General features: G+C 36.6%; 1 protein-coding gene across 1 annotated transcript; it reads left to right on the plus strand.

The window, feature by feature from the left end:
- The first annotated feature begins 6,038 nt into the window (after nt 1–6,038).
- On the plus strand, nt 6,039–8,924 carry LOC146689731 (uncharacterized). Its single transcript, XM_085437254.1, has 4 exons — nt 6,039–6,797; nt 7,134–7,292; nt 7,616–7,711; nt 8,122–8,924. The coding sequence occupies exons 2-4, from the start codon at nt 7,260–7,262 to the stop codon at nt 8,398–8,400; spliced, it is 408 nt and encodes a 135-aa protein (XP_085293380.1). The 5' UTR covers nt 6,039–6,797; nt 7,134–7,259; the 3' UTR covers nt 8,401–8,924.
- Nucleotides 8,925–16,737: the final 7,813 nt, after the last annotated feature.

A 16,737-nucleotide genomic window follows, 5' to 3' on the forward strand; every position in this document is an offset into this window, starting at 1 on the left:
TTCTTTCTGCGATTCTGTTATTGATTTGGTGCTGGGTGGGATCATTGTCCTGTTGCATAACATACTTTGTCCCAATCTAGTTAGCTGTCACACAGCCTCCTATCTGACTCAAGAATACTTATATTTAGAGGAGTTTATGGTTGACTCAGTGAGTGCAAGGTGCCCAGTCCCTGTGGTTGCAAAACAAGCCCAAGTCATTCCACCTCTGCAAATGTGCTTGACACTTGGTATGTGCCGTTTTTCACCAGACATGGAGCTGTGCATTATGGCCAGACATCTACACTTTGATCTTGTTTGTTCAAACAACATTGTTTAGGAACTCTTGTGCTTTGTTAAGATGCACCTTTGCATGAATAAACTGTGGTCCCATGTGTTTTTTCAGGGAGAAGAAAATTTCACCTGGCAACCTTACCAAACAAGACACACTTGTTTAGTGTCTTTCTAATAGTAATTTCATTAACTTTAACATTTAACATGCTCACTGGGGCCTGTGGATTTTTCTCTCTCTTTCTGGTTATTCCACAGTCTAACCTGAGATTGAATTTTCGGTAAAACTTTATAACATGAATCACAAATAGATACAAGTACCCTGCAATTAAATGCATTTTGAGGGCAACAAGTCAGGTGTTTGCAAGAAACAATGAGACAAGTACACCATAAGTACCCAGTACCTTCTGGGGTGCAAGTCGTGTGATGGAGTGACGAAGGTGCAAGTACTCACGTGCATTTTGCAGGCAACTAGTCAGGTTTTTGCAGTAAACAATGAAACAATTATGCTGTAGTTGTAATTACATGTAATTTCGAGTAACAAGTTTTGTACAGGAAGCAATAAAATAATAACATAAAATTAATTGAATTAATTTTAAGTACTGGGGTATTTCATGGCAAATTTCCAGAAATCAAACACTATTTCCCCATCTTACATCTTACTCTCCTGTACTTTCTTGTAAATTGCACGTATTACAGGGTATTTGCACCTTTGTCACTCCATAATACGGCCTACACCCCAGAAAGTACAGGGTACTTACAGTGTTCTTGTTTCATTGTTTCCTGGAAAAACTGACTTGTTGCCTGTAAATTGCATGTAAGTACCAGGTACTTGTGCCTTATTTGCGGGTTGGGTTATAAAGTGTTACCAAATTTTCATGAAAAATATTCTTGGGAATATTTGTAACTGTCTTGAATGTGTTCCACTTGTGAATTGTCTTGTGAATGGCCTTCAAATTATGTGGAAAAGATCTTATAACTTCTCCAAGACTGATGCAAAGCAGCAATTCCTTCTTTAAGATCATTGCTGATGTCCTTCCTCCTTGGCAGTGTGTTAACACACACCTGGATGCTCCAGACCTGAAAATGTCAGTTTACAAAGGTTATCACACTTGCTAATAAAAATTTTAAACAAATGTATTTGGTTAACAACAGCTGGCTGGTATTTATCCTCTTATTTCCTATGCAGTATGGGTATAATGCCCTGATATATAAAACCCTAGAACTGGAAGAGTGTGAGTTTTCTTTTTACCACTCTGTATTCACTTACACATTCAGCTAATGTAGTGGTATTAAACATTTTTTTCAATTCTTTATTTTAGATTCTTGTAAATGAGTTAAACAATATCTTTAAGATAGATAGATACTCCAGGTCTACTTTAGACCTCAATTTGAATCCTTTGTGCCAGCTGTGCTACATGTTGTGCGAAGTTAACAGTCCAGCGAGCAAAGGTCCACTGGTTCAGACAGGCTCTCATTATTCTGGAATGGGCCAGAGGAACTGAGTGGATGACCTGCACGTTCTCAGTGCTGGATAAGAGGGTCAGCAATTCTTCTCTAGGCTTGTAATCAAAACCAGTTTTGTACGCCCACTAAATTACACCCCTTTGCTCTGTCAACTAGTTTGATGTTTTGTGTGTGTGTGTGTGTGTGTGTGTGTGTGTGTGTAAGAGGTGTGCATTTCACTTTCAAAATATGTGCATTTCATTTAAGGAAATCTGGGAGCTCATGATCATTCCTTTAGTAGTCATGTAGATTTGTTTGCTTGCATGACTTCAAGAATCCACTAAGGTCCTCCTCTTGCTATGCTCTCATCAGATTTGAATCATGATATGAATACCAATGCTGCTTCACATTCCCGCAGCCATTTTTACATTACAGAAGATGTCAGCCATTGTCTCTTTAATCTACAATTTAAATATTTTCAGTTGTTTTTAAATGTGCAGCCCAGCTGCTTTAATCAGAGTAGATAAGACAAAATTTAAACGGATAAACTGTCTCCTCTAATAATGTCAAAACTTTACCTAATAGCCTTTTGACCGAGTTGGTACTTTACACTGGATTGGTATAAAATTTACGATGAAGTTTTGTCGAGGAATTAACTCGACCATTTTAGCATGAAGGGACATGCATACTTATTTTCATTTTGAATGAAACTCATCAAAGCCACAAAGAGACCTTTATGCTCCCCTCTCCACAATATAAACATTAAATGATTGCTACACCTGACCAAGCAGTTCTGACATGAAGTGGCCTCTTTTAATTGAAAGCAGGTGAGAGTACTGTACAACTGTCCCTGCAGACAACTGGTTGGTACAGCTGGTGTTTGGTTAGCAGGTGGTCATCTTTCCAGTTGGTGCTTTAATTCCTCAGCTGTGAGCATGTGTGTTTTTATTTTCATGAATCCAAGCTCCTGTTGACTAATTTAGCTATTTGTCTGTAATTATCCAGTTTTAATTTTCTCTAGTGATTACAATATGTTGGTTTAATCGATACAAAGGAAATACAAGCCCTATTATCGATGGAGCTGAATTACATGACCAGCATAGGTGCAATCACTAGTACAGACCCAAACTCCAAAAACACCGGAGGCTACAGTTTCCATAATGCAGCTCCTTAATTTTCTCAAATTTCACCATTTCTTCAATCCTGCTTTTTAACTCACCTATCTTTTTTCCAAACACAGACGGTTTTTAAACATTCCCGAGCAACAGATGGTCTCTTGCTTTTCCTGTATAACAGTGCACTTGTTAAAGGGATTTAAACTTCTTAAAAATATGTTGCACCAATGCAAATTATGAAGAGTCTGAATCTGTCTTTGATCTTTCTGTTCTGACTGTGCTGCCTTTATGGAAAGCTCTGAATTAACTACATGTGTTATTAAGATTTTCTACAAGCGCCTAGGCTGCATCCTCCTGAGGACCCGGGAGGATGGAACTAGTAAAACACTGAAAAAGGCCAACTATAGCATTTTTAAGTTATCTAAGTGACTTAATTGACACCCCCCCCCCCCCCCCCTTGGCTAGCTATCGAGCTGGTGGGTAACAGACGTCTCCGAAAGCGTCGGAGCACTTTTGCAAGTATATGTTGTCTTAATAAACTGAACAGATATTAGCAATTTACACAGCTACATTAACGCCTGAAAATATCTTAAAAGTTTATTTTGTGACCCAGAAAGAGTAATATTAAAACTAATTCCACAGATAGAATTTGCAAATGCGCAATAAGGATCGGGGAGTCCGATCCGTAACTTTTTTCTCTCGTTTTTTTTCTACATTATATTGAAATGTTTCAATATTGCAAACATTTTAAGAGATGCTTATTATAAGGAGGACGTATTTCTCGGACGCATTTAGAGGAGTCCACCAGAGGTGTGGACTCGAGTCACATGACTTGGACTCGAGTCAGACTTGAGTCATTAATTTTATGACTTTAGACTTGACTTGAAAAAATGTTCTAAGACTTGTGACTTGACTTGGACTTTTACACCAATGACTTGGGACTTGAATTGGACTTGAACCGGTTTACTTGAAAAGACTTGATATTTTACCCCAAATATAAAATTTAACATGCATATTATATAGAGATTGAAAATGTGATGTCATTCACGGGTAGAACCGCAAAGGATTCTGGGAACTCGTGGCAAGCGGTACTAGCGCACGCAAGCTTTCAATTAAAATCAGTTATACAGCGATAAAAAGAAACACAAAAATGGCAAGAAGCTGTTGTATTATTAACTGCAATAGCCGGTCGCATGACAGCCACGGGAAGCCGACGGGTAAAGAGATCGGTTGTTATCGGATTACGTCGCTGAGGAGAAATTGTTCGAGCCATGTTTCCGAAGTAACAAAGAGGTGACTGGATTGCAGCCATTCAAAGATCAAATATAACGTCCCAGAACACTCCAGCTCACAGGTTAGTCTGCTCCAAGCATTTCCACAAAGGTCAGTCTGCTGTTGTAGTTAATGCGTCATTTTTCTTAACATAATTGGTGATATAGGTTACAAGCAAGTCTGGCGCTGAACAGAAATTGTCGCGCTATGCTCCTTTGTTTATTGTGCATAAATAGTGAATTGTCCTGACACAATATTGCGTTTCGCTTCTGTTATTATGGTACATTGACAAAAACATATACTTTTATTCACAGGATAAAACAGTTGTTTTGTATCACTAATTGCCCAGTACGATTACAGCATACAATATTATTGTCACTGCTACATTTCTGTGATGCTACCAGAAATTATTTCCACTGCTAATTAATTACCGTTGAGCTCAAAGGTTATATTAATAAACGGTTAACGAATGTGTATTTATGACGACGATTTGTGAGACTGGTAAACTTATGATACTTACGATGGTCTTTACTTTCTACACGGTGCATTTCAAGGTCCTGCACCCATCCATCGGTAAACTGTACCTGGGCTTGTTGCAGTGACCTGAAGTTACTAAACTTCATGAGTGTATGCACTCACTCCAAGAACCGTATAATTATAAATATGCATATAAATATGCTACGATGAGATAGCTGACTTCATCTAACTAGCAAATGTTGTCCAGGCTACGTTGGTGATGCAGTTTTTTTTAAATGATATTTTAAAAAAAATATCATTTATTTATGTATGATATTTTTGTCATGCGATTTTAAAGCCAGTCCTACAACCGCATCCAAGAATAACATGCAGCTTATCTCAGAACTGTCGGTGAAAATTATTCTTGGAGCTAGGTTTAATTGAGCTGCATTTTAAAGAGGTGCAACTTCACAATTTGTGTATATTTTCTAAGTTCACTATTTTGTCATGTGTTGAGAAAAACACAGATTTAAAAATTACATGGTCTAATATTTACATTTAGCATATAACTGCAACATGCTTTTTTTCGGGGGGTTTTTAAAGACTCGAAAGGACTTGAAATTCAAAATTTCAGACTTGTGACTTGACTCGGACTTTTACACCAGTGACTTGAGACTCGACTCTGACTTGCCTGACATTACTTGAGACTTGACTTAAGACTTGAGGATAAAGACTTGAGACTTACTTGAGACTTGCAAAACAATGACTTGGTCCCACCTCTGGAGTCCACTATGAATTTGGGGAGCCTTCGTCGCGCCGCTGTGTCGTAATCGGGCTACAAGCAGCCTCTGAAGGTTTTAGCTCAGAGAAAGACTTCAGTAGATTCATTGCTGGACATCTCTATAATGACTTTACTGTGAAATGGGAAAATGTTGTATTTTGTTTCTTTCGAAGGCAAAAAAAAGAAGTTTACTTTATAATAAACTTATTAGTTATCTTAGCTAAATTTTATTTTCACAAATGCAAATACAGTAACAAAAAACCTAATTTTAAACATTACTATAATGATGTTTTATGTTACATAAAATTGATTAGTGGATCACTTAACAAAAAGGCTATGAAAACTATTACCATTTGTAGTAATTACAAATTATTTGAATGTATGTAATTCTTTGTATTACACCCCCTGGCATATGTTAATTTTGTTCTGATTGTATACATGTTCTGTATACTGTTTCTTAATAAAGTTTAATATTTAAAAAAAAAAAAAAAAGGTTTTAGCTCAGAGTAGTGGCCAGCGCAAAAAGTAATGTTTAATGTTAAACACTCTGAAATTCAGACAGACATCACTAAATGACGGTATCTCACACAGGCTTTTTACAGCACTTCTGCCATGGTAAAACTTATTAGCTTATTACCCGTTTTGTAACCAGTTTCAATGTTATCTTTGCATGAAAACGTTATGTTAACATTGACAACAAACTGGGCCAAGCACGCGTTGTCATGGAGACTCTTTCATGGGTCGGTGTAGGATATGTGCGCCAATTATATGACAGTGATATAAGTAACTTGCATATTGTCTAATATTGTTTTTTCACTTTTTCAATAGTCACCGTTTATCCGGTGCAGCACTGTTACTTTAAAGTAATGTTTAAAGCTGACTTGACAGTTTGTCAGCTGGTGTAAGATTGCCTAATGTACTGTAAGTTAATGTCACACGCAAATTAAAGTTGTACTTCATGCTCTGTATTATAAGATTGCTACATTTTCAGAGCTTTTTACATAATGGGGAAGGAGACAATATTAAAGGAATGATTGTGTGTTGTTGATGTATACTGTGTTACAGATAGTATTAATTTTTCTATAGTTATTGCATTTTTTTATCATAGTAACAAAAAAATGTTTGAATTCAAGCTTGCATTTATGTTACATGTCATGTATGTTATCAATCATATACTTGATATAGTAGACAAGTGGTCATATGTAAGTTAATATGATTCCTTACATATTTTTTTCATGATGTCTCTGGTTTTGGCTTGTTGATGTATTCAGCTCCTGCATCTATGGATTCCTTCTGTGTGTTAGATATGGATGTTTTATCCCATTGCAAAAGTGCTTTTGGCAAAATTGACTATGTCTCTTGTGTTTCAGGGGTGGAGTTCATGCAGTGCCGATTTTGCAAATTCACAAGCTCCAGTCAAGAGACTCTTTTGAAACATTTCCGCCTTCATCACGGACAAGGTGCACATCGGCCATGCATTCACACAGACTTTGTATGTGTATTTAAAACACCTGGAGCATTACGATCACACCTCTCAAGGTCACACTCAATAGTAAAAATCCACAAAAATTCCACATTTCAGTGTGAACATAATATATATTTGCATATTGATACTGTTTTTTGTGGAGGGTGTTTCTATTCCTGTGAAAAATGTGTATTCATGAGAGATTTTTGAAGTAGGTTTTGCGGTTGATAACACAGTCAGGCATATAACATGGTGCAGACTGTACAAGGCAGCTACCCAGAAATTTTCTGTGCTGAATAAATGGCAATATTTTGGTTATTGTCTTGTTTAGATATCTGAAGAATTTCATCGGATCACAAGCAAAGACCTCCTGGGGACGTTCAATGCATCCCTGGACAAATTTGTGCCTGGCCTGCTGAAACTATACCGGTCTAAGAAGGGAGCTCTTGGTGAGGAGATGGAAGACATCTTGGATAAACTTGATGAACAGGTAAGTGCTCCTTTACCTGACATTTTTAGAAGAGAGTATACCTTTGTCATAACAGAAAAAAATGTTGGCTTCAGCCAAAACACATCAATGGAAATGAATGTCATCAGTCATTACTTTGTTTTTATTTGGCGGTATTTTATTTAATTTGTAAAAAGAAAGTAAAATTGTTAAAATGGTGTTTTGTTTTTTTAAGTTTTACATGTTGCTGGGCCTGATCTGTATTTTATTTTCATTACTATAAGAGTTCTGATTTTGCATTGTGTGTAGGTACACCACGTTACTATACTAATTTAAATGTCTGTTTTCCACTGAATACTCTTTAGACATCTGACATTGTGTCCCACCAAAAGACAGCAGCACTGAGAGGCCTGCCTATTTTCCTCGGAGAGGATGCAACACAGGTTTTCCTGAAGTGCTTAGTAAGTACAAAAAAGTAATGCAAGAAAAACTAGTTGCTATGAGATGTTTTTAAAAGATGATTTAATCCAAAATGGAAATGTACACTTCCTCAGTGCAGTCCAGATAATTTTATGGTGAGGATTGCAGTTGTCATAACTCTCACTGCTTTTTTTTCTGCTGAGGAGCACCTGGGCATTGTTAGCGGGTGTTCAACAGCAGAAAATATTTTTGTACAAAACTCATCACAAGGTTGGTTGGTGAAAGATATTGTGCCGTTAATTAAAGGAAAATAAGCTTTTTCTTTTTAAAACCTCCATGAGTCAAATGAGCATCATGGTATAGAGGTTAAAGTTAAGATCTTTAGAAATGTATTTTGTCTTTAATTTTTCTTAGCTTTCAATAATTCATATTTTACTTTTCTTCTCTTCAGGACACTGACATTTTGGAACCAGTGTTGAACGGTGCATCAGTTGCCATCCTCACCATCCTGCAAGATGATGATGCCGATACGTCTGTGCGAGAACATGCTGTTGTGTTGGAAGGGGACATCGTGCTACATAACATTCCAGACCTCTCTACTGCCTTGGCATACCTCTTTGGCCTTCTGTATGCCCTCAACATTGATTATCCAAAGCAGATGAGTTTACCTTTGAAGCAATTCAGGGCATCTTTTTTGAACTCGGTGGCTCTCGATGCTCACAGCGCATAAGGTCTCTAAAAACAAAGCTTTTGCTGTGACTGTTAACGGGGAAGCCAGACATGAGTTTAACTTGTTCTTAAACATGTTCAAGTGCATTGTAGAGTCATGTAAAAAAACAAAGCAAAACCCAGTAGTTCAACCCCTTTCCCTCTATATAATCGTTCATTTTACCTGATAGTTCACTGTTCATTGATGGTAACATTTCTAATAACTTTTGACTTCTGTAGTTCATCATAGTGAGCCCATGTAAAATGTCAATGTCTGGGTACAAAGGCAATTGTTTGTTGCACTACTCTATTTAGTGTGCAATAGTTAAGTTAAGCTTTTACAGGACAGTCAGGGTGTGAACATGAATGACTAAGCTGCTGGACACTTTTCTTTTTTTCTGGACTCTGGAATTTTAATGTCTCTGCTGGGGTGCTCAAAGCACCCTAAAGAAACTGGCAACACGTTTTTTTCTGTTTGTTTGCTTTTTTACAGAAATTCACCCCACTGCCCATGACCTTCTGAAATATACTGAAAGCACTGTTGAAAAAAATAAATAAGTTTTTACATAACATTCAGTTGTGCTTTGTTTTATTCTATATCTGTTTGAGTGTTTTTTCAAGTACGATAACAGCATACATTTTTCTTTATTAATACTGGTAAATTTTCAACTCACTGGAGTAAGAATTGTATGATTATTCAACAAGAATATCTGTGTTTGGTGAATTTAGGAATACATGGCCTTGGAGGGAATGATTGTATGTTAATTCAACAGGAATATCTTTGTTTGGTGAAGGCAGAAATACATGGCATTGAAACCAGAATTTCTTTGTTAGACTTACAGGATTATCCTAATTAGGTGAACAAGTAGATCCAAGTTGGCAGAACATGAAAATATTAGTTAAGTCAACTACAGTTGGCAGAAGTTCAGAAAACTCAAAAATCTCTTGCATCATGTTGCCTTGAAATTTTAAGTTTTCTCAACTTTTTCTTTTTTACAGTGCATAGGTGCTTCCACCCAATATGATGTGTGTGTGTGAAAATAGTTTTTGGATACTTACTAGTCCCTGGACCTGTGCATGTATGTTTGGTCCAGAAAGAGGGTAGTGTGTGTGTGTTGTTAATAGTGTATTTGTGCTACTTGGCTATACATGTGTTTAGATACATGTTTTTTTTTATCATCCTATTTGTAATTTGCATGAAAAAAGGTTATTCTGAGCGCAAATCTTGAACACATGTTTTATTCCAGTCATCATTAAAGAGAAGCCGATGCAATGGAAATCATGATAGGAAATTAAATGTAATAAATTGAAAGCAAATGTTGGGACATCAAGCAATAATTAGCCCAAAACAGTCATGAAAATCAGGCAAATAACAAATTTAACAATTTTTGAATGGATTTTTTGAACTACGATGTAAAGCTTCCCTGTGTAGCTATAAGTGGATTGTTTTTAGCATCAGAATTACAGTATACTATTCATGATTTTTACCAGTATACATGTGTTTCACACCTTCTCTATAAATTTTCTTGCCATCATTCTGGTAGAGGTTGATCTTGGTTTTATCCATCCAATGAATGTTTTTTCCAGAACTCTGCTGGCTTTTTTTTAAAGATATTTTTCAATCTAGCCGTTCTATTCTTGAGGCTTCTTCACTTGGCTGGCTGTTGTGACGGGGATTCTCTTCACCATAGAAATGATTCTGTGATCATCCACCACTATTTTCTTCTGTGGACCTCCAGGCCTTTTTGCATTGTTAAGTTCACCAGTGCTTTCTTTCTTTCTCAGCCTATACCAAACTGTAGAGTTTGAGAGTCCTGTATTGTATATTTTGTATATTGTAGCAATTTCTCAGATGTTTTTTTTTTTTTTTCTCTTTCTCAGTTTAAGGATGGCTTATTTCACCTGAATGGAGAGCTCATTTCACTGCATGTTGTCTGTTAACAGCAAAATCTTCCAAATGCAAGCACCACACCTCAAATCAACTCTAGGCCTTTTATCTGCCTAACTGAAAATGACATAATGAAGGAATTTCCCAGACCTGCCCATGAAATAGCCTTTGAGTCTACTGTCCAATTGCTTTAAGAGAGGGTGGCACATGTTAAGGAGCTAAAACCCCTTAACCCTTCATCCAATTTAAATGTGGATGCAATCAAATGAAAGCTGAGAGTCTGCACGTTATGTCCATGTCCATTATGCAGCTGTAATTGGAATATGGAATATGTTTCAGTAAACTGGTAAAACAACATAACTTGTGTCCATGCCCAAATATATATGGACCTGACTGTAATTATTTGCAGAAAGCATTATTTTATCATTACTGTAGCATTGCATACAAAATTCAAAGTGTCAGAGCGATCCTGTGTCTTACAAACTTTCTATTTTCCTACCACTTTTTTGACATTCCACTTATTTCCCTACCTCTCATTCCTGACTCATGAGAGTTTTAATGCTGGGCCCATATGAAATTCCTATTAGAACCGCCTATAATTTTTTTTGAATGAGTTTCTGTCAGCCATTTTCTAGGGCTGAGTGGTCCGGGAGGTATACCTCTCACATTAGACCATTGTCCTCCTGCCATTTTTCCCCCAACTGACAGGATCCTGTGTCAGTAAAATACAGCTAATAAGGCTGTGCTGTGCTCCCATTTAAATAGCATCTGCTAAAGAAGTTTTCACCCTATTAAGCTCACTGAACATTAAAATGTTTCTGATTAAATGTCGCTCAAAACATGTGTTTGCAGTTTCTCTACCCAAATGTTTTTGAAGCAGATGGTGCATCAACAAAAAGAGGCTTGCATTTTAAAAATGGTTCATATGTAGCTTTTGTGTCCTTTCGTCCAAAGGGAAAAAAACAAACAAAACTAAAACAAAATAGATACAAATTTTAGCATTTTAGATCTTTAACATCATTTGAAACATTGTAGGTGCAAAAATGCCTTCTCAGAGCTCAGATCAGATCTTTCTGGTCATTGGAAATGCCTCAACTGATTTTTTATGGCGTGAGTGCTGCTGGTTTTCTGATAATTTATTAGTTATGAGTATTCATTAGCTGTCAAGTCATTTCTGCACAAATCATGCTTTGGTAATTATTTGACTTGGTGCCTTTTAATAGTAATGGGATTTTAATCTTAGAACATAGATACAGATTTATACAATACAAAATAGAAGAGACACCATAAGTTAAATGAATATGTTAATTCATAAATACTAATTGAAATTAGTATTTTTAAAAAAGTGTTTTAACTCTCTTTTATGGTGATTTGCTCAGCTAATATATATTTTCATGAATAAAAGCTCGTTATTACTCTTGATCAAATGAAACAGGCTCTTTGACTCTTCAAATAATTTTCAGATGGATACACGAGAGGATGTGCATCCATCTGAAAATTATGTTCGCTTTCCAGAGCCAGGACAATGGGAATATACAACCACAGGGAAATCGCACTAAAGTTATTACACCACGACGTGAATTACTGTAGCAGAGCTCGAATGGTAAGTTTGTTTGTGTTCTCAAAGGCAGATGAAATAGTATGTTGTTTTGTTTTTTCTCGCCAAGGGAGGCAAGAATTCCTAAGAGGCAGATAGAAAGTGGGTGGCTGTTGGGGGTGGGGGTGTTATAGTGAGAACAGAAAACACAATAATGAGAAAAATGACATCTTCTCTTCTTTAATTGATACAGATTTCCATAAGGGATGACGGCTTTGGATGACCTGTATTCCCCACATCAATGTTAAGTGTGCCTAATCATCACTTTAAAGAGTGTAAAGCCCAGAGATGATTAGTACATTTATCACCTCTCTCGCCTTTGTAAAGAGCAATCCAATTCGAATGAGCTGTCTGCCTTAAGAGAAAAAAGATCAGTTATTTTTATTAAAAACAAAGAGGAAAGAGGAGTGGGCCAAATTTCCTCCACAGCTAGTGCTGATCTGCAAATACAGGTTGCTTGTGTGTTTGAAATATAATCATAGTTACTTTTCCACACAGGTGATTCAGGTGTGGGATATTTTTGCTTATAAATGGATTATTTTAAACTACATATCGTTTTCGGATATGTCTCTGTGTTATATTAAATATGTATTAATTTATTTATTTTGCATTGAAAATGAAGTGTTGCAGGAAATCAGGAAACTTTACACTTTAAATGCAATTTAAACATGTTATGCAAATTCATATTTGTATATATTTTGGTCATATGAAAATTAATTTGTTTATTCAAAGGGGATGGCAGCAGGAATTGGTTTGGATAGTAATGTTCTCACACTGTTTTAGAAGTGCGGTAGTGTGTATTGGCTGCTGATTTGTTTTGTATAATTAAACTACTCTTTTCTGCTGATGTAAAAGGTAATTGTGCAAAATGTAAATATAGTTAAGAATATGATTCTTCTATGACAACTGATACACTTATGCTCATTTCATTTTGTATCATTAATTTGGATAATTTCTTTAGCTCACTTCTAGAAATCAGTGCTTTGCCAGGCAACTGTTTCAGGCTGGTTGAACATTTTGATACATTTTAGAGGTGTTTTTTTGCCCTGGCAGATTTTTTTACTCTACTAACATTTTGTTAGTAGAGAACAGAATGTTTATAGTAGGGCTGTTTATAGGGCTGTAATCTAGTTCACTGTTGACTATGTAGTAATTTGTAACATAAGTTTATGAAAACTGCACTGGGACTTTTGCTGCTGAACATTAACACTGTTCACCACTGTGAACGTGTGGCATTGGACTGTGTTATCATAAATGTCATCCTAGTGTTTCATTTGACTGCAGTGTAATGCACTTGTTGTGCTGATCTGGTGTGAGTGTGTCATGCTGTAGTTCTGAATGTTGTTGCTGAAACATTAAACAAAAATGAAACGCTACGAAAACACAAAAAAGCAGCATATCAAGGCATCAAACAGTAATTGAAAAAAAGGGCAACAAGATACAGAGAAATATTTTTATTATTTGAGCATTACGTGCACACACTTTTAAAAAAAAATGTTTTGTGTTAATTAATGTGCAGTTCAAAGCTGAAAAGACATGCTAAGAATATTTTCATAGGGAGTGCACATGTGAATTCTGGCACTAATGGAACCTCGGATTGTGAGGCTCACTGACTCACGAGCATTGGAAACATTTAACATTATGAATGTATATCTGCTTTTTAGTACTTATTTTGGGACATAATTATCACACTGTTCAAGTAGTTTGTCAGATTTAAGTTGTGAGTCTGTACATGTTGTGTTTTTGCTGTCTCAGTGAGTATAGAACTTTCATGTATGGGACTGTCTCCATCCATTCAGCTATCAAGTCAGGTGTTGCTGTCTCTCAATTTCTACCCGAAAGTACTAGACTGCCTTGCCAAGATGCAAAGAGGACAAGGGGCAAAACTTGCTTTTATCAAAAGCAGCAATTGCTGGCTTGGAATTTGCTGTAAGCATAATATTGTTAAAGGCAATTGCATATCCAATACAATATCTGGTATACAGTTTATGTAAAATATCAGGCAAGATATTCACCCAAAAAGTCCATAAAATAAGTGATGATGCTCTCCAGCTGTGGTGCATTTTAACTATTAGTATGATAATAATATGCCTGAAAAATAATAACAGTTACTTTTCCACACAGGTGATTCAGATGTGGGATATTTTTTGCTTATGAATGGATTGTTTAAAATTGCAGATGTTTCATAGGAGCTCGAAATTTTGCTGTGGCCTCCAAAATATGCTGTCAGTAAATGGTCTGCCATCAGCACTACCGCACTGATGAAGACGAAGCAATCAGGACCGGTCAGATGAGTGTGTGAGCTAGTAAAGTCATTTTAAAAGAATTTTCATTAACAAAGTATCACCATTCAAGGAGGAATCGGATGGAAACCCATCTGAACTCAATCTACTTTGGTTTTGAAGCTGTCAAGTAAATCTGTGTGACATGAGGTATAATCAAGGTGTGCTATGGTTATGAGATCTTGTAGTCTTATTTTATATACTTATCCATAACTTGTTCACAGTATTTGAAAAATGTTTGGCTTTATCATGGAAAGGAAAATGTCACATGAGAGCAAAAACTTTATTTCTGAGTTCAACTTTTATTCAATCGTAGAATGAGAGCTAAAAAGACACACTTATTATAAACTTTTCTATAGTTGGAAGGAAAATGTTGCCAGAAATGTTTTCATTATTAAAATTATCAGTTATATAGACCATTTACAAGGCCATTTTTCGGGACTTGTGTGAAGAAGATTAATAAGCCAAGTCAAGCCAGCTGTCAAGTCAAATTCCCAGTTTGCAACCCTGGCCTTCAGTGAATCCCTTTCTTCTCCTTCTCTTCGTATTTCCCAAGTCTATAGCAGTTACTGGGGAAAAAAAAATTGCAGGGAACTAAAACTCCCTCAGGACCCAAGATGTCAGCTGGATATCAGAACCAAGACGAAAAAGCCTTTGTGCTTCAGAGCTACATCCACTTTTTTAAGTTCCTAAGCTTTGTTTGTGCTCTGGGCCATTAGGTAAGGAAACACAGGGCCAGGTATGACAAAGAGGAAGCCCTTACTTTGAATGATTTTACCAAGCAACTTGAAGTAGAACAGCAGTTTCATATATTTTGATGGTGTAAGATTCAACTCAAAGGTTATTTCCTTTTTTCTATGTGCTTGATCAAGGAGCATTTTTCTGTTAAAACAAGATGTTTGCCAAATATGGAATTAATATAATATAAGTATTGTTTATCTCAAAGAGAAGTTTGGGTGTTTATGCATACAGTTGGAAAAGGTAAAAATTATATGTTGTCTCAAAATGATGTTGTCGAGAAAATTAAAATATCTTCAGTGATTTCAACAATATCTGAGAAAAATTACTTTATAAAATTTAAATCATATGAAATATATAGTATTATATTAGCCTTCCAAGCTAGACCTTCTCAATAAGATACTGGTACTCCTGGTACTGGTACCAGTCTCAACAACAACAATATTTACATGGTAGGTGTAGCTGCTTGATTACACTTTGAAGGGGGGTATGTGTGTGCATGTGTGTCTTCGTGTGCTGTTAGTGGGTGGGTATGTCTGAATGAGTGAGTGGGTCTGGGGCTTGCTGAGCCTTGGCCCCTGTGGGACATGGTCATGGAGCTCTAACGGATGCCGCGTGGTTCTTGGGTGCCTGGGGCCCTGTTTTCTGCTTGTGCCAGGGTGACAAGCCTCTGGTGGGGTTGGCCATCACCCTTTGGCTGTGGATGCCCCATCTTGAACCCATCCCTCCTCCTCCTGTTGGGATAGCCACACAGTTGTCGCCGAGATGTGTGCCCTCAAGTCTTTGGTATTCCCGGGGGCTGCGGATGGCCAACATCTACTCTCATTAGCAGTTACATTTTGTGACAAAGACACATGCATTTCATATTTTTGTGTTCTAGGAGCAGTATGTTTTTTCTTTGTTGGTTTTTTTTTCTTACAAGTGCAGCAGTTAGCAATACATCATGCTTTGGTATTTGTGCTCTATCCCTTTGTTACATTTTCTCCCATTTTCTTTTTTGTTGTTTTTTTCCTCACTGTCAACTTAGACATTATCATACTACACATATACTGTAATAACTGAAATAACAGTAATAGAAATCAATAAATAAACAGATAAATGAAGCACATGAACTAAACTGTATTTTTTAATTTGGTGACAGGACCATGTCTCAAAAAAAAAAAATAGACCAAAGCCCTGTTTATCACTGGGTAGCATCCTCTATTAGAGAGATGTTGTCCCATTCTTTTCTGGTACAGGACTCTAGCTGCTCAACAGTCCTTGGTCTTCTTTGCCATTTTTCATTTTAATGATACACCAAATGTTATAAGCTAATGATGATAGCATGTAAACAATGCAATCATACTAAAGAACTCCTTTGAAACAGGAGAGGTCTGGAAAGTAGGTAGGCCAGTTCACTTGGACTCTTCTACTATGAAGCCAAGACCTATCTTGAAGACATGTATATGAACATATGTTGCTCTAAACCTTGTTTATACATTTCAGCATTGAAGATGCCTTTTCAGATATACAAGCTGTCAATTCCATAGGCACAACTGCACTCCCCACACCATCAGAGAGGCACTGACAAAACGCTTGATGGTCCCATTTCTCTTTCGTGTGGAGGCTGTGACATCCATATTTTCCAAAAAACATTTCAGGTTTTGATTCGTCTGATCGGAGATCAATCCCAGAGAAGATGTCGACCTTTCTAGCTTATTCCCATGATCTTCTGTACATGATGGAGTTTTAATCTGAAGTTTTGGATGGCTGCATTCATAGACTGGAAGTGTTCCTGAGCCCATACAGTGATTTCTATGACTGAGCTTTACGTACTGAGATTTCTCCAAATTCTCTGACTCTTTAATTATAAGT

The sequence above is a fragment of the Copadichromis virginalis genome, linkage group LG17 (genome assembly GCF_057382275.1).
Source record: "Copadichromis virginalis isolate Kocher_CV1m ecotype Utaka linkage group LG17, C_Virginalis_male_GT1.1, whole genome shotgun sequence".
In the NCBI taxonomy this organism is placed as follows: domain Eukaryota; kingdom Metazoa; phylum Chordata; class Actinopteri; order Cichliformes; family Cichlidae; genus Copadichromis; species Copadichromis virginalis.